The 27,424-nt window shown below is 33.9% G+C and overlaps 1 protein-coding gene across 3 annotated transcripts in view; it reads right to left on the reverse strand.

Moving 5' to 3' along the window:
* Nucleotides 1-10,487: 10,487 nt before the first annotated feature.
* Nucleotides 10,488-27,424, reverse strand: part of LOC148942939 (androgen-induced gene 1 protein-like) — a 32,928-nt gene continuing 15,991 nt past the window's right edge. For all 3 annotated transcript variants that reach the window (XM_089101995.1, XM_089101994.1, XM_089101996.1), the window contains exons 4-6: nt 22,755-22,972; nt 19,532-19,692; nt 10,488-10,688 (exon numbers count right to left, since the gene is read on the reverse strand). In XM_089101995.1, coding sequence (XP_088958121.1) covers nt 10,642-10,688; nt 19,532-19,692; nt 22,755-22,972 — 426 coding nt within the window. In that variant the 3' untranslated portion in view covers nt 10,488-10,641. The remainder of the gene's footprint in view (nt 10,689-19,531; nt 19,693-22,754; nt 22,973-27,424) is intronic.

Raw genomic sequence — 27,424 nt, forward strand, 5'->3', positions numbered from 1 at the left:
AGAGGGCTCATTTGATTGAAAATAGAAAGTTCTAGTTCACTTTTAAAGAGTCAAAAGAGACCGAAGGTTAATTATCCCCCTCTTCCACACCCCTTTTCCCTAAGCCCATCCGATAAAAATTTTGAAAAATAGTTCAAACATCAGATAATAAAAACCCTATGGTTGACACAAACCAATTTTTTCACTTTGATATTGTTACTTTGATACCAGTTTTGATACTTAGATGAACATTTGATTTTTTTTAAAGTTCGACTTTGAAATAAGGAATTTTTAATAACTTGAAACTTTTTGCAATCAAAAACGAACAAAAACTAATAAGAAAAACTAAGCTCAGCAGATATAAATACCTGTTAAAATCCAAACTCAATACGACCAGAAATTACTATTAAAGAATAAATGAAACCCAAAACGACCAGAAAATAAATAAACAATCATAGCAAAAAATATACAACAAGTAATAATATAAATGAATAAATAGATCTTAAAGCGAGTAATGCTTAGATTGAATATGAAAATCAAGGTTAAAACGAACAAAATATTTTTCTATTGAAGTATAGATGAAACTTGAAACGAACAGAAATTAAATAAACAATCAATGCAAACAAAAATACAATATACATTAATATAAATGAATAAATGAATCTTAATCCGAGTGAAACTTAAACTGAATATGCAAATCAAGCTTGAAACGAACAAAAATCACTACAAACAAGAGTTTGGATATGGCCTCCTTCTCTCACTGTAAAAGTCTAAAACCTATTGCGTCATTGGCGCTTTCCTGAATACTATATGTGTATTGAACGATCTTAGAAAGTATAAACAACATCAAATTGAATATTTTATGTATACTAATATTAATTGTTAAAAGATCCATCAGTTCAAGGAATTATTTCACTGTTATTATATTATTATTTTCAATGCTGTAAGAACTGGGAAAGAAAATATTTGTAATATAATTTGTTTTCAGTTAAGCGCCAATGACGCAGTAGGCTTTTGGTTTTTATTTACAGTTAAGGAAGAAGGCAGTATCCAATCTCTTGTTTGTAGTAAAACTATATTCGTCTTGAACAACTTTAAAAGAGCTAATAAACAAAACCGAATATTTGATGTATAATAATATTAAGGTGAATGTCGCTAAATTCATTGCAATGTTAATTTTTCTATGCTACGAAAAGAGATCTTGCTCTCTGACCCGACATACCAGCACAATGAAATTTTGTACAAGTGATCATCTTTGGACAAGTGTCTAAAATTTGGCCGGTTTTTTTTCTGATTTAATTCCTAGGAAATAGAAAAAAAATCTAATGTGAAACCTGGTAGCTTTTTTTAAAAAAGGTCTGGAGCCTAAGAAATGGAAAATTTGACGCAGTCGAAAGTACTATAAATTCAAAAAAAAAATTTAAAATTAATTGGCCGGATTGAAAATTCTAGATTCTTTTAATTTATTCCTCCAAGATTTTTTTTGTGTTTTTATATTTTGGACTCTTGCACGGCATGGATAACAGTGAAAAAGTCGGAAGTAACTTCAAATTGTAGCTCTTTTTTTATTTAGTTTATTCCAAACTTTTCAGATTTCTAGTCCAATTCATTAATTATATATATATTTATAAACAAAATTAAATTTTTACTCTGTTTCTCCTGTCTTACATAACCCCACTTTACACCCCCTGAATGGAAACATACCTCACGCTAGGACGGGTAATGCTTGCGTTTAACTGTCAACTTGTCTTTAATTGGATTTTGTCAGCTAAGAAAACTACATAAAAATCACCAGAAGAAAAAAGATGAACAAGGGATGGCTTAATCTAAAACAAATGCGGTAAGTACATAAATTATAAAACTATCAACAATGTTTTTTCATAGTTTGAAAAAGATCTTGAAGGAGGGGGCCCGGGGCTCATGACAGATTTGGAGACCAATTTGGCAGAAGCAACGAAATACATTAAAAATCGAAAAGATTATATCCAAATATCGCATATGGAATAAGAAAGATCGTGTAAAAGCGATATTAGACAAAGGCATACGTGTCGTAATTTGCTGGGCGGGTCTCTAAATCTCTTTGGCTCTCTCTCTCTCTCTCTCTCTCTCTCCCTCTCTCTCCCTCTTTCTCTCTTGCTTTCCCTCTCTCTTCATTCTTCTGTAACAGTTTGTTATTTCATTTGTAAAAAAAACATTGCCATTTGTTCCAGCCTCAGTCGCGTCTATTATTTTGTTTTTAATAAATGATTCTGAAATTGATAAGCATAGTTTTTTATAAGGCCATTACTGAATTTATTTAGATTATATCTGAATCTTTTAGATATATCATTTAGATTACGTTTAAAAGAGTATATTCCATGTCAGTAGTATTGATATAACAGTTCCAGGAAGACAGGTAGGAAATTACTGTGTACAATTAAAGGTAGCGGGGTAATAGGAAATTACTGTGTACAATCTAAGGTAGCGGGGTAATAGGAAATTACTGTGTACAATTAAAGGTAGCGGGGTAATAGGAAATTACTGTGTTCAATCTAAGGTAGCGGGGTAATAGGAAATTACTGTGTACAATTAAAGGTAGCGGGGTAATAGGAAATTACTGTGTACAATTAAAGGTAGCGGGGTAATAGGAAATTACTGTGTACAATTAAAGATACGGGGGTAAGAGGACATTACTGTGTCAATCTAAGGTAGCAGAGTGTCTCCCCATATAGCTATAATATAAGGTAGCAGAGTGTCTCCCGCCAATACAAGCAGACAGTGTGATGACCGTAATCACCATACCATGAAAATATCACACACTTTGAACATAGGTCAGCACGAATTTTCAAGGTAGTTGAATCCGGTCATCACACTGTCTGCTTGTATTGACAGGTGTACTGTGCGCTCTTAATCGTTATAGCTATATGGGTACCACCCCCGTCGGAACTGTTATAGCTACATGGGGAGACACTCTGCTACCTTTAATTGTTAGATGTGGTTGATTTATGTTTAACCTTGAACACGGATGTAAAAACTCCGACAATGAATTATTTTATCAGTTCAGAATTGGCATTTGAAATATAATGATGCATTCAAACAAAAGGAATATTGACGAAAGCTACACGCAAGAAGTAAGTTATTCTTTTATATTCATAGTGGGATAAAGAAATTAATTCTACTAAAATTTATACAGACCCAATTATAGTTAACAGATTGTTAAATATTTTTTGAACCTGGATCTCCAGAGGTCGGTAAAGAGCAATATCAAAACAAGAAAAAAAAAGTATGTAAACACTCCATTTAAATAGCTTGCCAGCTTAGCACATGAGGTAGATCATACCTATTTTTTTATTCCGGGCCAAAGTTCCCCACCGGCCCAAAGTGCCAGAATCGTCCACCCCCTCCCTCCAACCCCCCCCCCCCCAACAATTTTTTTTTTAACTTTTTTAAACTTTTTTTTTACATCTCTTAGAATGTTATGAAACACACTTAAAACACAAAAAATTTCATATTTAATATTTTCCAACTTCAAAATGGGGATGATATTGGGGATGAAATGGGGATTGAAATGGGGATGATATGTGTGTCGCAACTTTTACTATTAGAAAAATAATGTTTGTAGTGACCAATTTTTTTTTTCTGACAGTTTTTTTTTCAGACAGTTTTTATTAACTTTTTTTTCTGACAGTTTTTTTTTCTGACAGTTTTTTTTTAACTTTTTTTATGACAGTTTTTTTTAACTTTTTTTTAAACTTTTTTTATTTTACATGTAAATTCTATAAGAAAAAGAGAATGACACTTTTAATTTAAATTTTAAAAACTTATTCTTGTGCATACTATTGATGAGGACTGATGGTTCTCTTAGGGAGTTATTATTCATTTTCTTCAATTGTGTGCTATAGTTTTTGCCCAGCATCTTTCCCCGGAATTATTAGTTAATTTGGTTTTACACTATATGCTATGTTATATTGCAGTTCCAGTCGCGTGGCCAATCCTGCCACAGGGTTGGTAGGCCAAAGCCAGAGCATAGCATGCCATAGCCAAATATTGTTGAACCGTGGTTGGATTTTGGTTTGAATATCTGAGACATCATTTTCTCAAAAATTTTGCATTAATGCTAAGAGGTTAATGCTAAGTTGCATTTTGATTAGAGAGTAAAAAGAAATGAAAGAGGAAAAGTCTTTAAATATATCTGTTATGCCTGTGATTGTATTTTGAAATGGCCTTTCCAAATACAATCACTATAAAACTAAGAAAGTATCTAGGTAAGAGGGTGAGGGTTTAACCCCCCACCCCTGAAATTTTTGTCCGACTCATAGAAACATAACAAAAATGCATATAAACAATTTTATAAAAAAAAAATTTTTAATCATTAGTACAATCAAGTAATAATATAAATATGATGAAAAAATAATAATAAGCCTAAAATGAAAGTTGATATATTCGCAATATTAAAAGAGAAATAAATTAGTTGACTTATTTTGACTCTATTTCCTTGGGATCATTCAGATTTTCAAGTACCTTCACAAGGAAGTAGTTAGTCTTGACTTACCACAGTCAAAGATAGGAATGGGGTGTCATTTAATGATAAGGAAAGTTGTAAAGAGCAAACTATACTGCAAAAAAAAATATATACTTACCCCTAGTTCCTTAGCTGTAGTTACTTGTAATCTTTTCAAAGAGCCTGAATGATCAATTAGCTTTAAAACATCTTTTGTTAGATCTAAAAAGGGAATATGTAAACGATAATTTTTCACTTCAAGGGTTTTTTATTTTGAATAAGTTGTGTTTGGAATATACAAAGGAAAATCAATAGACCTGGGTTGAAAAGTTGAAAAAAGTCCGACGGGAAAAGTTGACGGGTCTTTCAAAGTGAATAAATGTAGTGGTTGTGCGGTTGCAGTAGCTCACAGTTTACAAATCATTTTCCAGAAGACAAAAAACGAAAACAACAATCAGGCCGAGATTGAAGCACTATTGTTAGCCTTGGGCCTAATTTTAAAGACGATCATATATGGTTGATGATTTAGATCCAATCGTTACCGCAAAGTGGTTTGAACTTGAGCCTTTCAAGTCAAAGAAAGAGCGTCAAATCCACTGAGATACGGTAACTGTTTCCATTATTTCCATTAATGTCTTCCATTCATCCCCATCATTATAGTGATTTAGCTGCAACCTAGTAAAGAGCGAACCACAGCCCCTAGTAACCAAAAGTTAAAAACCGCGTTAGTAGAAACATCTCAGATTGACCCAGAAATGGGTGTAGCTGCAGAAACCTGTCTGGCAGGTCTTGTCCCGTTAAAACTGCGTAATAGCATACTACTGGTGTGACAAAAAAACTACTAAGGCCATTAGGTATAAGGCATATACACTAGGACAAACTTTGAAATTTAACTCAATTAATTTTTAGTTTAATTATGAAAAAAGGTCAAAATCAAGTTTTCGAGAATCCTAAATTTAGCATCTAGTACACTTCAAAACGTCGTAAGGTCAATATTCTAAATAAACATTACTGATGCGTGCTAGAAGGGGCAGGTTTGGTGCACATAGAGCTCACACAACGTCTTATTTTGGTTCACAATTTCGGACCCTTTTTATGTGAGTTGAGACCTTTCTAGTCAAAAACAAGGTCAATTGCGCTGATAAAATTTGTTTACAAAACTTGTTTGAATGGTTACTATAATCAGGGCCGCTACAAGAGAGGATCGAGGCAGTTGCCCCGGGCACTGCGGCTTGGGGGGCGCCGTGGCTGGGGAATTGTCCACTTGATCCTCTGAAGAGCAGTAAGATTGTGTCAAGAATTTTTCTTAGAAAAACATTGTCATCGAATGGAAGTGGCCTGTGCATGCAACCCAGGGGGGCAGGGGGTAGGAGTGATATTAGAGATAGATTTAAAGCATTTTAAGAGATATTTCTGAGAGCCCGTAACAAAAATAATGCGTCTTGAGACAGGATAATGCGAAAGGAAAAAAAAAACATGAAAAGGCTTACAAAGGAATAAAATATAGAAAATAACATGCATAAATTAAAGAAGAATGAGAGGGGAGGGGTCCAAGCAAGTAGTTCTAGAGGAGGGGTGCCTTTGTAATAGGGTTAAATTTATGCTATATTTAGAGCTTTCCTAACGAAATGGATCTTTTCTTAGATAGGAATGTTAGATTTCACTTCCCCTCTACCGAAAAATTAATTTAACGCTTCCCGCCTTATCTTTAATCTCCAGAGTATAAGTAGTAAAAGCGTATCAGATTCAGAAAGGACTGACGTCAGACCACTTTCTGCAGCAACACCCATTCCTGGACCAATCAGAGATGTTTCTAAGCCTATTGAATACAAAAGGGAGTGACGTCGGACCTATAGTTTCTAACCTAGATTTACGCAATAGCCTTATGATGAAAATCTAACAGAGTTTCGATTATGTCATGATGAGATCTATTTTTAATAAGGCTTCCTCTAGAATCAATTGTATGAACAGCGTCACCACCCCTATATTCCGGCCATGAATATTTCGTAAATGTGGTAGACTTGAGAAGGATGTCAAAATTAGTTTTAAGGTTAGAAAGGTTAGATTAGTGGAGGAATGGTCATATTTAGGAGTAAAGCTTAAGGCGAAAGGAAATTTATTGAGTAGTGATTTAGAAAGTAGGATCGAAAAAGATAAGGCATGTTGTAATATGGCATTAAGAAGTCAGCCTAGGGATATTAAAAAGATCAAAGTAGTTAAAGAGGTTTTCAGGGCTAAAATCTTAATTGTAATGCCCTACGGTTCTGAGGTTTAGGGGTATGTGGAGTGAGATAGGCTAGAAACAGTGCAATTAGGATATTATAAGAGGTGTCTAAGGATATATAAGAACACAAGTAGTATAGTAGTTAGAGGTGATTTAGGTATGTTGTCATTACGAAGTCGTAGGCTAATTAACATGGTTAGGCTTTGGGAAAATTTTTTAGTGATTTTTAGGGTGCGGGCGATGAAGGCGGTTTTATTTAGAAATTTTGAAGGGCAGCTCAGGTAGGGGTTAGCTATACCCAATTAAGAGTGTCTTAGATCAGTGTGGACTGAGCCATATGTGGGGGGATGATTTAGGGCTCGAGGATATAGGGGGACCAAGTAAGTAGATTAGTTGAAAGCATTTTACAGGACCAAGAAATACATGCATGGCAGGCCCAGCTTTCGCTTTCGAATTCACCGGGTCTTTATTGTCGGTTGAAGGACATTTGGGGCGAAGTTTTGTTTTTTAAGGTGGGTTTGAAAAAAAAAATGAAATAAAGTTATTAATTGAAATGAGGGCTGATAGTTTGCCACTGGGCCAAAGAAGAAAGTTTATCGGGAGGGAAAGTCAGCGTAGTGATATTAAAAAGATCAAAGTAATTAAAGAGGTTTTCAGGGCAAAAATCTTAGGTGTAATGCCCTATGGTTCTGAGGTTTAGGGGTATGTGGAGGGACAGTGCAATTATATATTATAAGAGGTGTCTAGGGATATTTAAGAGCGCAAGTAGTATAGTAGTTAGAGGTGATTTAGGTTTGTTTTCTTTTAGAAGTCGTAGGCTAATTAACAAGGTTAGCCTTTGGGAAAATTTTTTAGTGATGCCTAGGGTGTGGGCGATGAAGGTGGTTTTATTTAGAAATTTTGAAGAGCAGCTCAGGTAAGGGGTGGCCGTTTCAAATTAAGGGTGTCTTATATCAGTGTGGACTAACCCATATATGGGGGAATGGTTTAGGGCTCAAGGATATGGGGGGACCAAGTAAGTAGATTAGTTGAAAGCGTTTTGCAGGACCAAGAAATACATGCATGGCAGGCCCAGCGTTCGCTTTCAAATTCACTGGGTCTTTATTGTCGGTTGAAGGATATTTGGGGTGAAGTTTTATTTTTTAAGGTGGATTTGAATAAAAAAGAAATAAAGTTACAGATTGAAATGAGGGCTGATAGTTTGCCATTGGGACAAAGAAGAAAGTTTATCGGGAGGGGAAGGTCAAAGGCTGGTCCTTGTGTTTGTCGTATGTGTGGAGGTTTAGATGAGAGCGTTTATCATTTGACAAAATAATCATTTAAAAGAGATGAAGGCTTAAAATATTAATTGCTTATCAAGTAAGCGATAAATCTCTTGGAATAGTAACTCCATTAAGAGATACATATTATATTTTATTTTGGAGGGATGCTGAAAGCAATAAATGGAAACTTTGAGAGCTACTACAACTACTACTTATGAAATTATTACTACTGCTATTGTGATTTTTTTAAGCTGTGACTACTTTTAACTGTTTGAATTTGTATTTAATTGCAACTGCAAATACTTGTGAATGTGACTGATTGGGACTGAAACCACAACTACTTGTAAATACAATTTTCAGTGCATGTGACTGTATCAACTACTTTACTATAGCAAACAACAAGACAATCCCTCAAAACTGGAGCAATGCCAAAGAGGCAGGGATAGACTGGCTGGTAGAGTCCGTAAATACAAATAGTTATACATAGACCTATAGTTTATTTCTTATTTTTACAGATTTATACACCCAAGACAGCTTCTAAAAAAAGAAAGATTGTTTAAGAAAAACGGATTTTTAATGAAGCATGGATAAATTTATATCTTTTTTAGTGAAGTAAAGAAAAATATTTGTGTTTAATCTGTCAAAAGAGTATTTCTGTAGTAAAGGAATATAACTTGAAGCGACATTACGATACTGAGCACAAAACTAAATTTGACTGTCTTGTAGGTGAGTCTCGAAAAAAATAAAATCATTAACTTGAAATTGTCACTGAGAAATCTGCAGAAAATATTTGAAGTTGTGACAGACAAAAGCAAATCAGCTGTACGAGCCAGCTACAAAGTAGCAAAAAAAAAAATAGCAAAGCATGGTGGCTAGAACTTGCACCCGCCGCACCGAAGACTTGGGTGCTAACTTGTGTGAACAGCTTAAGGACAAACCACAGTCTTTTATGTACTTCTCTCTTGCGATGGACGAAAGTACGGACGTGTGGATACGGAAAAATTTCTAATATTTGGGCGAGGGATTTGTGAAAACTTCCATGTGTATGAAGAGTTTTTTTTTAAATATGCGAGTCTTAATAAAACTACAAAGGGGTAGGATTTATTTCACCACTTGGAATAAGCTCTGGTTTCATGCGGCTTGAGCTGGAATATATTGAACAGCATCACCACGGAAGGCAGAAAAAACATGAGTGGCCATAATAAAGGTGTCGTTGGAAGAGTCAACAGCAATCTTCTAGAGTCTGGACCTGAAGTTCCATATACGTTTTACCGTATTGTCCATCAAGAAGCATTCTGTTGCAAGGTTTTATGGTAGAGAGAAATAATGGATACCGTTATATCTTCCATTAATTTTATAAGAAAAAATAGGCTCACTCACCGCCAGTTTAAAAAGTTTTCGGGAGATGTGGAAGCTGAAAATGTTGACGTGATGCATTACCGTGAAGTAAAATGGCTAAGCCGAGGATCAGTGCTTCAACGATATTTTTATTTAAAGAAAGAAATTTGTAACTTCACGAATATGAAAGGAAAGGTAATACCCGAACTTTACAGCAACCAGAGGGTTGTATTTCTTTGGTTTTAACTGGTTTGATTACAGAGCTGAATCTACTCAATACCCGTTTACAAGCAAAAAATACATTTATAGGCCAGATGTACTAAGATGTTAAATTTAACTCACTTGATTTTTAGTTCAATTCTAAAAAAGGTCAAAATTAAGCTTTCGAGGTTCCTAAATTTAGATTCTAGTACACTTCAAAGTGTCTTAAGGTCAATATTCTAAATATACGTTATTGATGCGTGCTAGATGGGGCAGGTTTGTTGCAAAAACAGCTCACACAACGTCTTATTTTGGTTCGCAATTTTGGGCCCTTTTTATGTGACTTGAGATCCTTTTAGTGAAAAACAAGGTCAATTGTGCTAATAAAATTTGTTTCCGAAACTTGTTTGAATGGTTTCTATAATCAGAGTCGTTACTAGGGCGGCTGTGGCAGTTGCCCCGGGCACCGTGGCTTGGGGGGACCGCGGCTGGGAAATAGCCCATTTGATCCAATTGTTCACTGTGATTCAGCTTCTCTTGCTTATATTTGAGTCGGGAGAAGGACGCTGTAATTAATTTTGCCCGGGCGCCACCAACCCTAGGAACGGCTCTAACTATAATACGTATACTTACTATATCAAACAGTTCGTGGTAACGACCTGTAAGTAAGGAGCTATCCGGCTCAATAGTAACCGAAACTCTAAAAAAAGGAATTTTGATACAAATAGGAATTTTGATACCAAAATAGACGAATATAGGAGTTCGTTACGTAAGTTAATTGGTAAGTTACGTATACTTATTACTAACAAAAACGTTCGTAAATAAAATTAAACAACTTTCGAGAAAGCCATTTAGCCAAAAAAAGTAAAATTAATATGCAAATTTCGTTTTAATTATTCTTGTGCGGTGAGCCAAAATCAAATCTGAATTAATTTAAAAACGTTCTGAAATTCAGATTTAAGTTTGACTCTGTCTCACAACTATTTTGTAAAACAATAAAAAACATGGTATACATACATTCTAATGACTTAAAATACATACATTCTAATGACTTGAAAGACGTACAAAACACAACAAATTCAACAGATATGACAAACACTTCACTGGAGAAAGGCAGTTCTAAAATTTCGACAATCACTGTTTTGTGTAACTGTGATTTAAGCAGTTTTCTTAGATTTCTCCTTCTTCAGACTCTTCTTAATTTCTAAAAAAAGCAAAAACATTATAAAATGTTAATAGATAGACACTGTAAACAATCCACTGAGCCAGGGCAACAAACAAAATACTACTCTTAACACATAAATGAACAATTTAATAACATACAATAATAACATAGAAAGAAAAACAAAAACACAAAACACGTGCATACAATAAGTAATATGTAATAATATACATATCTCATGAAAACTAAGCAACACTAAAACACCAAAAATTTGACAATTGCTACAATATTGGTCCAAACAGCTTGACGACATTAATGCTTTAATTATTTGTTGGATTTTAATTCACAGAAATTTAACTCGATATTTAGACTTGACCTCAGTTACCTCCACATGATCAACCCAGATTTGCACTATGAGGCAAGATGTTAAGGAGTTTCCAAATTACAAAAAAACTAAACACATGTAGCCTACTTAAATATAGGGAAAATTTAGATGAGGGACTTATTGCAATCTTGGAAAGCGATTACTACTACTACTAACAACTCACCGTAGCACCAAGCCGCCCGAGGCCAACACAGCTACGCACGCTCCCCCTCCATCCCAATCTATTCAAAGCCTCCTTTTTACACCCTCCCAGGAAGTTCCCATTTCCTTTAAATCTTTGTTTATGACGTCCTCCCACCCAAGATTAGGACGACCTGCTTTCCGTTTAGCCCGACGGTTGAACAAAAAGGACAATCTTCGGCAATCTGTTATCCTTCACCCGCACAACGTGCCCTAGCCATCTCAACCTTTCTTTCATTATAGCCGTAGAAAGAGGGATTGAACCACATTTTTCATACAGCCTACTGTTTGAAATACGGTCAGTCAGCCGGATACTCAGACCAATCCGTAGGCAATTTCTCTGGAAAACATCTAGCAAATTGTCATCCGTTTTCCGGAGCGCCCATACTTCAGAGCCATATTTGACCTCTGTCATCACTGTAGCTTCTAATATTCTAATCTTGGTTTGCAGACTTATCTTCCTATTCTTCCAATTTTTTTTTTAACTGTGAAAAAAAAACACCCAGAGCCTTGGCTATTCTACTTTTAATATCTTCACTGCTCCCACCGTCTTGACTAATAATACTACCAAGGTAGGTGAAGCCGCCTACATGATCAATCTTTTCGTTACCCAACGTCACCTTTTCATCTTCATTTATTCCTAGCCTAAAGGACTTAGTCTTCTTAGCATTAATTTTCAAACCTATTCTAGCACTCTGAACCCGCAAAACCTCTTAAAGTTCATTCATTTTGCTCACACTTTCATCAAGAATTTCATCAGGTTCATTCAATGCTCTCAGCCGAATAACATCGTTTTCATGCGAGCCCGTTGAAATATAAGTGAATTATACACATGTTGTGACGTAATAAACTAGATGCTATTAATGTGATTGTCTCCTTGGATGGTGCTAATTTGGTCTTACAACTTAAATGGAAATAATTGAAAATGGATTAACAACTAATTGATAATGGATATAACAACTTAAATAATTGAATTATACACCTGTTGTGACGTACTAAACTAATTGCTTTCCTCGTGTGATTGTTTCCTCGGCTGGTTTTGCTAATTTGTTCTAACAATTTAAATGGGGAAAACTAAGAAAAGACATATGGATCTAGAATCCACTCGGATAATGCAACGATGCATGAATCAATTCAAAGACTCGCAGCGAATATTCAACAAATATTATCAACTGTGACAAACATTCAAGCAGAAATACAAGGACTGAGAAGTGAAATGTTAGAAATCAGAGGTGAGATAAGTAATCTATCACCAAGGACCCAAAATTTGGAAAGTTCCAAAAAATTCAGGATGACGCAAACGCTAATCTACAGAAGGAGGTTAAGGACCTCCGACTATCAGCGAACCAGTCCTATGATAACCCCAGCCTTCGACCCTTAAAAAATAAAGTGCTGATCCTATAAAATGCTGACCGACGAAGTAACGTCATAGCGTGGAACCTAAAATATTCGATGAAAGAAGATGGCGTGGAAAAAATTGGTGAATTATTGCGGAAATTGCATATTCAATGTAATTCCTGGTCATTGAATTAAATGAAAATTTCAGTAAAATCCAACTCCACAACTCTAAGGATAAGTTTCCAGTTTTGCAAGCAAACAAACTACTTCGCGATCAAGCTTTTAGGGAAAAAGCCTGCATGGATAATTGTCCGATATTCTCTAAAGTGTATTTATCCGACAAGTGTATTTATGTGAGCAAGTCTGTTCAAGAAATTCGCTCATCCCTCCTGAAGAAGAAAAGTGAACTTAAACAGAAGGGATTTCAGGCTTGGATTCCTCCAGTAGTCCCACCAATCCTATGCTATATCGACCAAGTTGGAGAGAAGAAAAAGATGGATTGGTTCCAAGTCAAATTGACTTTTTCTTTGTGTGGTCAATTAACATAACTTAGCTGATAAGTAAATATTTTCTTTGTGATATTTTGATTTTTTTTTTTCCCTCTCTTTTTTCTTCTTTTTTTTCCCGATATGGTGTGATTTAACATTAAAGGGGCTCGTAGCTGAATGACATGATATCTTCCGCGACAATAAACCCATTTAGTGTGAGTTTTAGAGCTTTTAGTTTTTTGTGGGAGAGGCACGGGTGGGTGCTCCTTGGCATGAGGTAAATACACGATAATGGTTAGTCAAGTTCATGTGATCCCTGCATCTAGGCTGGAAGAATTTGAAAAAAATTCAGCCCTTTTTAGTGATGTATTCCAAACGCCCCTAGGGTCATGATAATAATGAAATTTTAAACTCTTTTTTAGTCGCCCCCCCCTAATAAATATTTGTTTTCTCATGAAATAGTTCATAAAAAACCCAAATATGAGGAGAATATCTCTTGGAACTGTCGTGGATGGAGGAGCGGGCAGGATGCAACTGAAAATTTTTGTTTGAATCAGATACGGATATTCTTGGAGTTTCTGAAACATTTTTAGATAAAAGTTCGGCAAATAAATTTAATATTAGCGATTTACAATTTTTCCATGTAAGCAGAAATCGAAAAAAGTAAGGTGGTTTAGCAATACTAGTTAAAAATGATATTCCGGTACGGATGAAAGAATAATTTCTATATCTGAATACTGAGATGATTTTTGAAAGCTGTATTGTTGAATAACAAATTCTTCTTTTTCTCTGATTGATAACATTTTTGTATCTTATCCATGTGAGGCTACATTCGTGGTTATGGAAGATACATCTGATCCTTGTATTTTAATATCTGATTTCAAAGCGCGAAAGGTAGTCAATAAAGAGAATCCTATGAAGAGGAAAAATTTCTCACAAGTAAATATGAATGAACGGAAATTTAATCTTAGCAATGTAGATTGGAGTTAAGTTACTAATGAGAATGACCCAATTACTTCCTTAGATATACTTTATCGAATTTTGAATGAAAAACTGGACCTTCACTGCACATTTAAAACTACTTTTTGGAAAATAACCTCGCCTAAAAAACCTTGGATAATTTTATCACTTTTAAAATATATCAAGGAAAAAAATCGACTGCATAAGATAAAAATAAAAACACTCGGCTCATAATGTACAGTGATTCAAAAATATAAAAATTTGCTGGTTAAAATTCTTAGAACATGTGAACAAATTTATTATGAAAATTCATTTTAAAAATTTGATTCTTCTCGGACTACATGGAATTTAATAAAGGAAACAATTAGAAATAATACAAAGACACCACACCCTGAAGTGATCATAAATGAAAATGATGTTGAATTGAAGGGGAAGGATGTTGTTGCAAATTATTTTTGTAATTATTTTTCTCATATTAATATTACTGTTGAACTGAATTCCCCAGAATCTCCGTTTTATTCATATAAAGAATATCTCCCACCATCTGAAAATTGTAGTATGTTCCTGGCCAATGTTACTTTCGGTGAGTTCCAGAAGGTAATTGTGAATTTAAAGACTGGTAATTCCCAAGGTCTAGATGGGCTCTCCACAAATATTCTGAAAGAACATGCTTGTGTAATCCATGTCCCCTTGCTTCACATTTTAAATGCGTCTATATCATCAGGGATCTTTCCAGAAGTATGGAAATCTGCACGAGTTATTCCAATTCATAAGAAAGGTGATAAGACAGATAGGTATTTTGATAAAATGAATTTATTTACTAAATATAAGTTTGGATTCAGGTCAGGTCATTCTACTGAACAAGCCATTGCTGCGCTAATTTTAGAGATTAATGATTCACTAAATGATGATAATCATGTGTCTACTCTTTCTATGATATAAAAAAGGCATTTGATACGCAAAACCACGAAATATTAGAGGTAATGGCCTAGATCTAATAAAATCTTACCTGCATGGTCGAAAAATTCAGGTAGAAATAAATGGGAACCTGTCGAGCCGTATTGCTATTGATGATATTGGAGTCCCCCAGGGATCATTATTAGGGCCATTACTATTTTTGATTTATATAAATTAATTTCCGAGGTGTTTACCCCAAGATAGTAGCTTAGCAGTAATTTTCGCAGATGATACGGCGGTGATAGTAAAAGCTAAAACCCCATCTTTGTTGGTTGAGAAAATGGTGATAGCAATGAAATCTTTGAATAAATGGTTTGCATGTAACTACCTAGCTCCGAATTTTTCTAGAACTGAATTCATGATTTTTGGGCGGTCACAGCAGAAAGTAAATAAAATTACCATAGAAGAGTTAATTGTAAATCAAAGTAGGATAAAAAGAGTAAATTCATTTCGCTACCTTGAGATTATTCTCGATGAGCTTTTATCCTTCCGTAAACATTCTGATTATTTGAGATTGAAACATGTGTTTCCTTTTTCCATCCTTAAAATTTTATACCATTCTCTAATTGAATCATATCTAAATTATTGCCCTGTAATCTATCTCAACCCATTTAGGGTCCATCTTGAACCTCTTCAGATAATTCAAAATAAGGCGATTAGAGTTATAGGTCCTTCTGTTCATCACCCAATGAGGTTTCAAAGTCTCTCGAAAGCCGAAATTTTTTATGTCTCTATCGATGTACTTAATCTCAAATAGCTGAAAGATCAGCCTACAGCAGTGCAGTATTATTAAGTCCAGTCTCCGACAAATTGCTTCAAGTATTTTTACGTAATTGAGACTCTCATTTCTCCCGACCACCATGTCTGCTCCAAGAAGTATCGCCTTCCTCCAGTTAAATCAGAAAGAGCTGGATTCTCACTGACATATCAGATTCCTCATAGTGTTAACTAACTTAATTCAGTAAAAATGTTCCAAGTTTCAAGAGTAGATCCTCTTAGAAAAAACATATTTCAAAAATGGTTCTTTGTGTGGTTGATGGGATGGATGGATAATTTATATTAGTATGAATTGTGTTGTGGTGTTCTTGCACTGGGGTCGCCTCCTCTGTCATCTCCTACCTTTTATGTTTTTTTTATATATATATATATATATATATATATATATATATATATATATATATATATATATATATATATATATATATATATATATATTTTCTATTATTGTTTTTTTTTTTGTATTTGTTATTTCGGCATTTTCTTATATTTGATTATGGCCGACACATTGAGCCCTGCTCTCCGTCGACCAGTTTAGAAATTTATTTGTCAGGTCTTTTTGTCAATAAAATGTATTATAAATGTATTATAAGGATGCTTAATTCATCAGCACAATCTAAGTCCAGGAGAGCTTTTCCTCCCCATTTGATCCGAAATTGCTACTAACAAGCTATTGATGGCAGGAGTGGGGGTGTTCGAGGATTCAGATTCAGATGCATGATTCAGATTCAAACTATCTAGTTCAACAAGGTGTAATATGCCTACTTGACACGTATCGGACCCGGTTAAGCACCAACTGAATACCCCCCAGTACAAAGAACACACATATCTGTAACTATCACTCTCGGGAAAATACAAAATTTCACACGCTTTCTGAATAGAAGGTTGAAATCAGACTTTTAATTCAGGCCGTATCCAGTATTTTTTTTTTTTTGGGGGGGGGGGGGTTACAAAAAAAATATGTATAAAAAATTTGTTTACATTCATTTTTGTTACGTTTTTACGAATCACGCAAACATTTTGGGGAAAAGGGGGGGGGGAGGTTTGCTTGTATTTTGCAAGGACTTATTCTCCGTTGTGGAATTTTCAGGCCTTATATGACGCTTCTTTTCTGTGAAAGATAACAGATTTTCCTAATTTTTTTTCTTCTTTCCCTTCTTTCTCTTTTTTGGAAGTGTTTATTTTTTATTGTTTCGCTTAAGTTGTACTGTTTGGATTCAGTAAAAACAAAATAAGAAAAATATAGTTTTAAATGTGCTTAATGGTTGCTCTACAGTTTAGCAGATTTTTCATAAGTCGGAAAGTTGTTTCCCGAATCGATCTACAGTCCGAATTAGGACCCAGGAAGTTATTTTCAATTAAAGGGTTCCCGTCCCATCTCCCGAAAAACTAACTTTGTAAGAGCTTTGAATTTTTTGATAAGGAAACGAACTTCCAGATGTTTGCTACAGCTAATTTCTTAAAATGATATTTGATTTTCATTAATTTCTCAAATTAGCATGACTAATAAAGTTTTATGTTTGATTTTTTTATACCTTAGTTCTCCTTTTATTTTAGTTCTTTCATGTTTTGTTTTTGACTTCTTGTGCTTTTTTTCAAATCCTCATTGTTCTTCGCTTGTGCTGAAGAAATAGAGACAAAAACAGTCTGTTTAACAGGCAACATATTCATGACATGTTTCCCTTTCGAATTTCACTGTGAGTCAATGATCACAGTTATTTTCTAAGTTTTTTTTAACTTCCTTTTTGAATTTCGCTGTAGGTCCCAGTTCATAGTAATTTTCTAATTTTATCAAGGTATTTAGTTCAGCGTTAGTTATATATTTTATATTTGCAGTTATGGCTACGAACATCATTTAATAATCCTTAGACCCTTTGGTTATAAAACCTATGATTATTAAAGCTGAGAACAATAATAAAAAGAAAATATAAAAAACCGCTTGAATTTGGTTAAAAGTTGCTATGAAAGGAAATGAGATATTTTTAGACCCTTGAGAAATTTCTGAAATATATTAGCCAATACATATATTAAACTGGATTCATAAATTCAATGAAAAACACTGATGACTAAAAGACCAAAAACCGAAATTGATCTAATTTTGATCAATTTATCTAACATAGCTCTTTGGTTTTTATTACACAATAACATTTTTTTTTATTATTATTACATTATTATATATTATTATCTTTATAATTATATATATTATTTTTTTTCAATATCTTTTTTTTAATAAAATAATGTTTTCGTCAAAAAACCAACATTGTAGGGAAATTTTCAGCATAAAATTTGAATCGGACCGGAAAATAGTAAATTCAGCTGGAGTGAATAATATAATAGAAAATAAATAATAGATAAAATTTTATAATGAATATATATTATATAGTTTACTTATACCATAGAAAATAAACGCTAAATAAACTTTACAAATTTTATAATCTTTGCTTATTTATTATAATGAATTAATTATAAATTGATTTATATCTAATTGCATGATTTGAAATGCAGACTAAAGTATGCTTGCCATATAAATAATAAAATAATTCCGACATTTCCTTAATAAGAAGAATTTAAACCGTTAAAAAGATTTTAGCACGAGAGTTGTACTTTTGCACGACTCGTTGTTCTATGAACATTAGTTAAACAAAAAAAATCCATAAAAGAATTTTTTCCAGGGAAAGTAAAGAGCTTCATTAAACCAAAGATGAGCGAAAATACAGTCAAATAATACTCAAATCTAATACTACCCTTAACCACCCTCAGTAAATAAATTAAACCCAAAAGGAGACGAAGCTAAGAAGTTTAGGGCTAACTCCCCTCACACCTTCTAAAGAACAGAGTTTACACTTTATACTATTTTCTTTATGAGTAAAATCTAAACTATTTCAAGAACTTCCCTCCTTCCCTTGGAATACCTCTCTTCCCTTGGAATAAAACATTGTATTAAAAGAACAAAACGAAAATATAACTATCATTTCTTACCTCACTAAAATTTTGAATAGATTTTCTTTTTTAATAATAAATCAAATCAAAATAGGGTAAAATAGGGTAAAAGTAGAAAACTTGAAATATTATTCGAAATCCCCAATAAGAATAAAAAAATACAATCATTCCTTTGAACACTAGAATTTTTATTCTGAAAAAGTTAAGCAGCTGGCTTCCTGAACATTAACATGCATTTGAAAGGGTTTGAAGCAATTTTCAGGATACAAGGGCCTTCAGACCGCATGTCTAAGCGCACGATTTCTACTTTTGTAAGACTCTTCGGTTTTATTACAATAGTTGACATCGGTAGAATCGGATCAGAAGTAACGCAGCTGGAGTGAATGATATAAGTCAGTGGATAAATTTTGCAATGAATAAATTAAAAAAATTTCCATACTTATTATAAAGTAAAATGAACTACTATTAAATTTATTTACATCGAATTGCATGATTTAAAATGCGGACTATAGTATGCTTGTTAAATAAATAATAAAATAATTCTAATATTTAGTTCATGAGAAAAATCTAAACCGTTACAAGAAAATTAGCATACGAATTGGACTTTCGTAAGACTTGTTGTTTTTTTTACAATACTTGACATTGCTAGAATCGGATTAGAGAATAGCGATTTGAGAAGAAGGAAAAAATATCCACACAAATAGATCGTTTTTACCTAGATCAATTTATCCAATAAATTAAAATTTTTTAATTAAGTAAAGAAAAAATCAAGTACCTAAATTTACTTAATAAATACATTAAATTACTAAGAGGAATTAAAACCAATTAAATAAATAAACTAATATAAAAAAAAAATTTACCTTGTTTTCCCCAGAGTATGCTATTCAAAGTCTGTCCGAATAAATAGAAGACCATGGCGAGAGCCATACAGCCAAGAATGAACAGGATTCTGAATGTCCAATTAAGAACAGCGAGGACTGGATAAACCCAAAAACTGGTACGATATGCGATATAAAACACCCTAAATAAAAACAATATCATCAGAAATAAGAGTACAAAGGCTTGGGAGCACCATTTATCAATAAATCGTATCAATAATAAAAAACTTGATAAGAGAACGAGGTTTCAAAAATAAAACGATTCGAAGATAATGACTAAAATTAGATTGTAGCTAACAAAAATTTAGCATAACAAAGAAAGGTGCGATAAGTACTATCTCGTAATACGAACACAAATCAGCAATAATTTTGAACTACTTTTTCCACAAAAGCACTAGTTTAATTTTCTTAAAGGTCTCCAGAAGCACCATCTATTATTTTAATAGCGCCCTTTTTGGCAGAGGACAGAATTGTAATGTTATATCTAAAGGTATCTTTCATTTTTTTTTTCAGAAAGTCACAGACAGACTTTTTTTTATTACATACATTATTAATTTGCATATCATTATTTAAAGGTTTGTTATTGTTTCTAGTATTTGAAGGTATCTTTGTTTTATTTATCTCTAAAAGACCATTAAAGTTTTTAATTTACTTACCCAATTCCTTATCAATTGTAGGTTCCAAGATAAAAACTACCATACTTCTTTGTGCCTTCAACAATTAAATCATAATTGTTCTTCTACAATAAAGCCTGATTTGCGCTTTAAAACTACGGTATTTATCTGTTATAGCTACAACACTCAAGTTCTTGGTCTGACAGAACCGATTTCTTTCAGCTTAGCATGACAGAGTTTATATACACTACAATGTATGTATGTTTAATTCAATATTTTATTTGGTATTTTGATTAGGTTAGTAACCATTTAATATAACGCGTTCTGAGGGGCCTGCTTTCCATAATTCTCTGTTATAGTTTCCATAATTTTGTTACTAAAGTATTTTATTTTCATCATACTTAGGTATATTTCATTAGGATTGATCTAACTTCACTTCTTGAGTGTAGTGGCTATAATAGATAAAAACCGAAACTGCTTTTTCAGCTACTAATAGGTATCCAAAGGACTATTTAATTCCATGAAAATAATGTGCATATTTTCTCCAGTTTTAACCTTGTCATTGTTGGGTCCACTTGTATATCAACGTTAGATTGAATGTCCCACAAATACGTCCAAATTCTTTCTAATACGCACTAGAAATACGTATATCACGAAAAAAAACTATTGCTAGATAGTGTTCCACATGTTCCAAGTAGTATTTGAAATGAAATTTTAATGAAATAGTATTTGAATAAAACAATATTTTTTGCCTTCTGGTGAATAGAGTAGTTTGTCTTCATGGTTTCAGGTAAAGAAGAAAATAAAAAAAAGAGTCCAATTCACGGCACAATGTGCTATCACTTAAATTACATTTAGAAAATATGTTTAGAGGGAGTTGAAAATACGTTTAGAATTTTAGCAGGACTGAAAAATGCGTTAAAAAATCTTTCTCAGAAACTTTTTCATTTCATGTATATCCATAAATCAAATGTCTGCATAATATAGTTTTGCTGTTATTGTGTTTCCTTTAGAAGAGGGCGTAGACGAGAATGACAACATTCATGAGAAACACTGAACTTATTTCAAGCCAATAGGGGGAAGGGCCACCGCCTTATTTAATAATTTATCCATCTGAAAAGCTACACACAATCAAATTTCAGGTGGAAAGAAAGGCACATTTTAAAGGTTGCAAGCTTTTACTTGTACTATTTTATCAAGTTCCTCTTCTTTTTAAATGCATGGGCTTCCCAGTCAAGACTATTTAGCCCCCTTCTTGTTTCTCTGTCTTAAAGTGGAGTGTTCAACCCTTTTTTAAGGTGTGGCCGACTAGCCTTCTAACTCTAGGTGGTAGTTTGTAGGGTTTGAGGCTCTTCAACAAATTATTTTGAAGAGTAAGCTGAGGTGATGTTAGCATATTACATTCAACTACTCGATGATTAAAGTTTCATTCTGAATATTTCAGAGCCTCCAATACAGGAGCTAGGGAGTGAAGCCTCTTACCGCTCTAAAGCTTGCCCTTGGTTAGCTTCATTCTACTTTTTTAGATCATTATGTTCGTTACCTTTCTGGGCTTTACCCCAATTTTTGGGAAGAAGGATATTAGTAATATTCGAGCGTCTTATTTCTGCTTCTGTAAATTTCTTCTTTTATCTTCCTCTTTGGTATAGCAATCGAAAGATAGTAAACAAGTTCCACCTTCCGAATATTACTGAGAAGCTAATTGGTTTACACGAAAAGCTGTATCGGCGTTTGTCGCCTTACCACGGTCTGATCCGTTTCTTTTATTAATTTTATTATTTAATATTACTTTTCATTTTCGTTTTTGTATCAAGTTTTTTGTTGTTGTTTTTTTCCTGAAGTGTTTATAAAAGTGGGTTATAAATAAATATTACTATTACATTGGGGATATGGCAAGAGAAATCCTACAAGGCCATTTAAGCATATCTTAAGGGGATGGTTCTCCCACTTGAACGTCTGAAAATTTCTTTAGTCAGAATTTAATTGATTTTTTGAAAACAACAGTCAGCATTTTCACATGGTATTTATTACAGGAAAATCGCTAAAATGCTAGGTAATAATGTTTACGTTTGTTTTAGAATTACCAGTGAATATTTCAAATTTTATATCAATTCATTACAATGGTAGCCTATCGAAATGTTTTGCATCACCACTGGTGCCATACTTTGCCACTGTTAGGCACAGTGCTGACATCTACCTGTGGGTGATTAGAGATGGCATGGCAGCATTTTTGCATACCAGCGAAAAATTTCAAATCCCCAGTACGTGCATAGTAAAATGGTCCATAGTCCTGTGATGACGCAGTGGGTTTCATCTCAGCTTGGTAGTGCGAGACCCAGACTTCGAAGCAGGCTGTAGCAACACACTGCACGGCTAACACAAGGACCTTAGCACTCAAGTACCAGACGCTTTCTGTTTTTACCTTGTTCTATATTTGCCAATGCCTGTAGAACTAAAAAAAAAGAAAGAAAAAAAAAAATATTTAATTTTAAACGCGACAAATCTGAAGATAAATATAGACATAACTCCTTCAAATAAAACGATTATTTTTTAATATCTTGTAAAATATAAAAGTTTTTGGATTTCCTTACCATGAAGCATACAAAATCATAGCACCACCGCTTAGTAGAAGGCCTTTAGAAGTAGATAAATATTTGTGAAAGCAAACAGCTAGCTCAATGAGATCAAACGGTAAAATGGCTGTATGCATTACATGGTTAAGCCAAACTGGAATGAATGTATCCAAAATTGTAGGGTAAACAAGGTCACGATCAATAGCAAATAGTCCCCAAAATGTTGCACAAACAAACTAGAAAACAAGAAAGTAGTTAATAACAGATAAAAAATTAGACTGATTAAATACTAATTACTTGAAAAAAAAGAAACAAAGATAACATTTAATACAAGACTGTCCTGAAATAATTCTTTTGCTTTGTAATTTCCTGAACCATATCGCAACATATAATATGTAGACGCATCTATAATAACATATTGACGATACATAATCTGCCGTGCTTAAATAAAAGAGATATAGGGTGGTCTTTTCAACCTAAAACCTTTTCTTCTGTTAGTACAATCCTCCTTTTCTAAGGATTAATTAAAAAACCTTTTTCCACAATATAATTTTTTAAAAAATAGTATATAACTCCATTAGGTACTAAATGAGCAAAAATAAAATCGAATAATATACCAAGCGTGAAACACCCGCAATAAAGCCTCGAAAGATACATGAAACCCAAAACGAACAGTGCTTACAATAAATAACCGAGTCGAGCACAAAACCCGCAGGAACTAGTCCGCGTTTGAACCGCAATTCCCATGCCCTCCCAAGGCCAGAACATAATTTGCACTTTACTGAAAAAACATAAATGTTTTTTACTTTTATAACTTTCTTATATCAAATAATATTAACCTTTTTATTACTAAATATCAGTATATATATATATATATATATATATATATATATATATATATATATATATATATATATATATATATATATATATATATATATATATATATATATATATATATATAAAAATAATTTCTGAGACCACACTGGCTAATCATGATAAACAAAAAATCGCGAAAAAAGGAAGAAAACGAGGACAATTAACAGCCAGTGAAAAAATTGAAAAATTATGCAAATATTTCGGTCAAGACCTCCGCTTGACCGCCCTCAGTGCAGAATAAAACTGATCAAAATATAAAAACCAAACCTTAAAATAAAAACACCAAACTAAAATTGGACGACCCTTTCCTAGTAACGGTGAAAGGGTAACTCACCTAGTAACGGTAAATCTTAAATTCTTGTTAAATAAAAAGCAATTTTTTCACCTGATAGTAAGGAACAACATTAAAAATCAAAACGAATAGAAACTGTTCTATGTATGAGAGGGCTACCTCCTCTCTACCCCTAGCTCATTATGCCAAAGTTTTTTAGTGGTTTGCAAAAGCTTCTTATTTCAATCCAACGGTCATTGCGTTCTCTCTTCAAGCATTGCGAACAAATTTAAACTTTAGCGTAAAGAGTAAGGGGTTTGGGAGGGACAGCCCTCCTTATACACGGAATAATTTCTGTTCGTTTTAAGTTTTAATGTCGCTCCTTACTTTCAGTTGAAGAATTTTTTACAACTGAGACGTCTAAACAAAGACGTCGTGGATTTGACTCTCATCGTATTATAGCTACCACAGGACAATGTTAATAATATTCTCCTTTGATGATGGAGAAACAAATAAACATAGTTGTAAAATATCTTGTAGCTGAAAAGTGTGACTTGATCTTGGATTTTTTTTTTCGAATATGGAACACCCAAAAAATATATTTGTCTAGGGATACAAAAATAAATGAGTGAAGCAGATGAAATTTTTATAACGCCAAAAAATAGATCTCTATCCATAATTGCGCTGGGAAGACCAGATGATGTTCCTTTAGGCTTTGAATAAAAAGAGATTTAAAAAAATTATATCTTATGACTGAATAATGTGGCTTGATTTTAGTTTTTTATTCAAATATTGGCCACCAGCCAAATATCTTAATATAAGAATGTATAGGTAAATATATCAAGTAGTTGAAGTCACGAAAAGCTCATTTCCAATGTTTATTGCTTATGTGTATAGCCCATACCTCTTACATTGTGCTAAGCATAAGAAATTTATCCTTTCGACGTTTATAGTCATGAGCAATTTCTGTTTTTTTTTTCAGCTACTACTGGCACTTTACTTTCAGTGAGTTGTAATGAACTGTTGGGTGAGCTAGCCACGTCAGCATTTGTTTTTAATAGCAGGGTGTAACCTGTTCGTGTGATCCAGTTCGGATTGGGGGAGGGACTCCACTGACCCCTCAAGATCCCAAAACTAACAGACGATCATAGGCAGCGCAATCGCGCTGCCTAAGTAAAGAACGATGTTGGCACAATGTATTTTTTTTTTTCTTTACACAAGGGCACTTCGTATCGAAGGAGTTGTCGTAGAAACTTCGAAAATGGCTCATTTGATTGGAAATAGGAGTGGCTAGTGCCCTTTTTAATAGTCGAAAGTGATTGGAGGACAACTAAACCCCCCCCTCCCCCCACGCCCATCATTCCCCCAAACACATCCAATCAAAATTTTGAGATAGCCATTTTGTTCAACGTAGTTGATTTCTAGATAGAAAATATGTTTTTGCGGAGGACACTCCCCCACAACCCTCAGGGCAAGGGTTTTAAGTTATGCCCTGGGGCATATAAGAAGGAGGTTGGCATAATGTATTATTTTTTTTTTCTTTAGAGCAGGGCACTTCGTATCGAAGAAGTTGTCGTAGAAACTTCGGAAAGGGCTCATTCAATTGGAAATTGGAGTGGCTTGTGCCCTTTTTAATAGTCGAAAGCGATTGGAAGGTGACTAACACCTTTTCCACTCCCAGCACTTCCCCAGACGCATTCCAACAAAATTTTGATTTAGCCATTTTGTTCAACGTAGTTGATTTTCTGATAGAAAATATGTTTTTGAGGAGGACACTGCCCCAGAGCCCTCAGGGCAAGGGTTTTAAGTTAAGCCCTTGAGGTATATAAGGTCTTATAGAAGGCGTTGTCGTAGAAACTTCAAAAATTGCTCATTCGATTGGAAATTGAAATGGCTAGTGCCCTTTTTAATAGTCGAAAGTGATTGGAAGGCAACTAACACCCCTTCCACGCCCACCATTTTCCCCAACACATCCAATCAAAATTTTGAGATAGCCATTTTGTCCCACACAGTTCAAAGCTCCGGAAATTATACCTTTGAACAGGACACTCTCCCCACAGTCTTCAGGGCAAGTGTTATAAGTTATGCCCTGGGGCATATAAGGTTTTATTGAAATCTTTGTCGTAGAAACTTGAAAAGGGGCTCCTTCGATTGGTAATTCAAAGGGCTTCTGCCATTTTTCATAGTCTAAAGTGATTAGAGGGCAACTAACCCCCCCCCCCTCACGCCCACCTTTTCCCCAAACACATTCAATCAAAATTTTTAGATAGCCATTTTATTCAACGTAGTTGAAAGTTTTGAAAATTAGGTCTTTAAGCATGAAAACCCCTCCCCCCACAGCCCTCAGGGCAAGGCTTGTAAGTTATGCCCTTTTAATGAACGTGCATTGTCAGTTTAATATATATATATATATATATATATATATATATATATATATATATATATATACAAAAAATCGCGAAGAAAGGAAGAAAACGAGGACAATTAACAGCCAGTGAAAAAATTGAAAAATTATGCAAATATTTCGGTCAAGACCTCCGCTTGACCGTCCTCAGTGCAGAATAAAACTGATAAAAATATAAAAACCAAACCTTGCCCTCCTTTGCCCTCCCGAGGGGGGTCGACGCAGTTTGGGCTGTATTTTTTTTTACTTCAAGTCATTAGTTCTAAATTTTTTCCTTGGCTCCAGCCTTCTTTTTATACAACTCTGGAAAAGCTATGCCAGCCTTGCCTCTCACAGAGGCTATCTATCTTGAGTTTACTCTAATCATGCTTTCAAGTCTTTAATCACTTTGACCGAATTTTTAACTTAGAGTCATCAACTGTTTCTAATTGCTTCTCTTATTTTACTCGCTTGTGGTTTTTGTTCAGATTCTAAAAATTTTTAACTTGAAATATTTCATTTCATTTTCAATATTTTCAATATTTCTTTTCATTGTTCAGCTACACGATATTTTTACAGGTTTGTTTCTCCATTGTCAAAGGAGAAGACTATTACCATTGTGCTGTGGCAACAAGAATACGACGGGAGTCGAACCGCAACCTCTTTGTTAAACCCTAGAAAAAAATCCTTAGTGTTAAAAAAAACGAAAAACCTTAAAAATCCAAATATCCTTGTGTTATTGTTCACTTGCAATGGTTAGTTGTTTTTACTTTTTTTCCGTTTGTATTGTTTTGAGCGCTGAGGACGGCTTGGCGGAGGTCCTTGCCAAAATATCTGCTTTTGTGTTTTCGCTTCGTTTTTTCCATTGGCTGAAAATCACCCTCATTTTCTTGGTTGTTTTTTAATTAAAATTTTTTCTTGTATTTTTCAAGTGTCATGTATATCCAGTGTGGTCTTAGAATGTTTTTAATTGGTTCGATACAATCACTAATCAATCAAACATTTTATTCGTACTAAAGCACTATTACAAACGTGAAACAGTTATTCGGCCGAAGAAGCTTAGCTTGTTGTGCCATGGGAAAAAAGGCATTGGATGAGGAGGAGGATATTCCAGGATTTTAGTGCGCTAACATCACACCAAAAAAGAACTTAAAT

Source organism: Artemia sp. Qi Xiang Cuo, chromosome 16 (assembly GCF_049724085.1).
Source record: "Artemia sp. Qi Xiang Cuo chromosome 16, ASM4972408v1, whole genome shotgun sequence".
NCBI lineage: Eukaryota > Metazoa > Arthropoda > Branchiopoda > Anostraca > Artemiidae > Artemia > Artemia sp. Qi Xiang Cuo.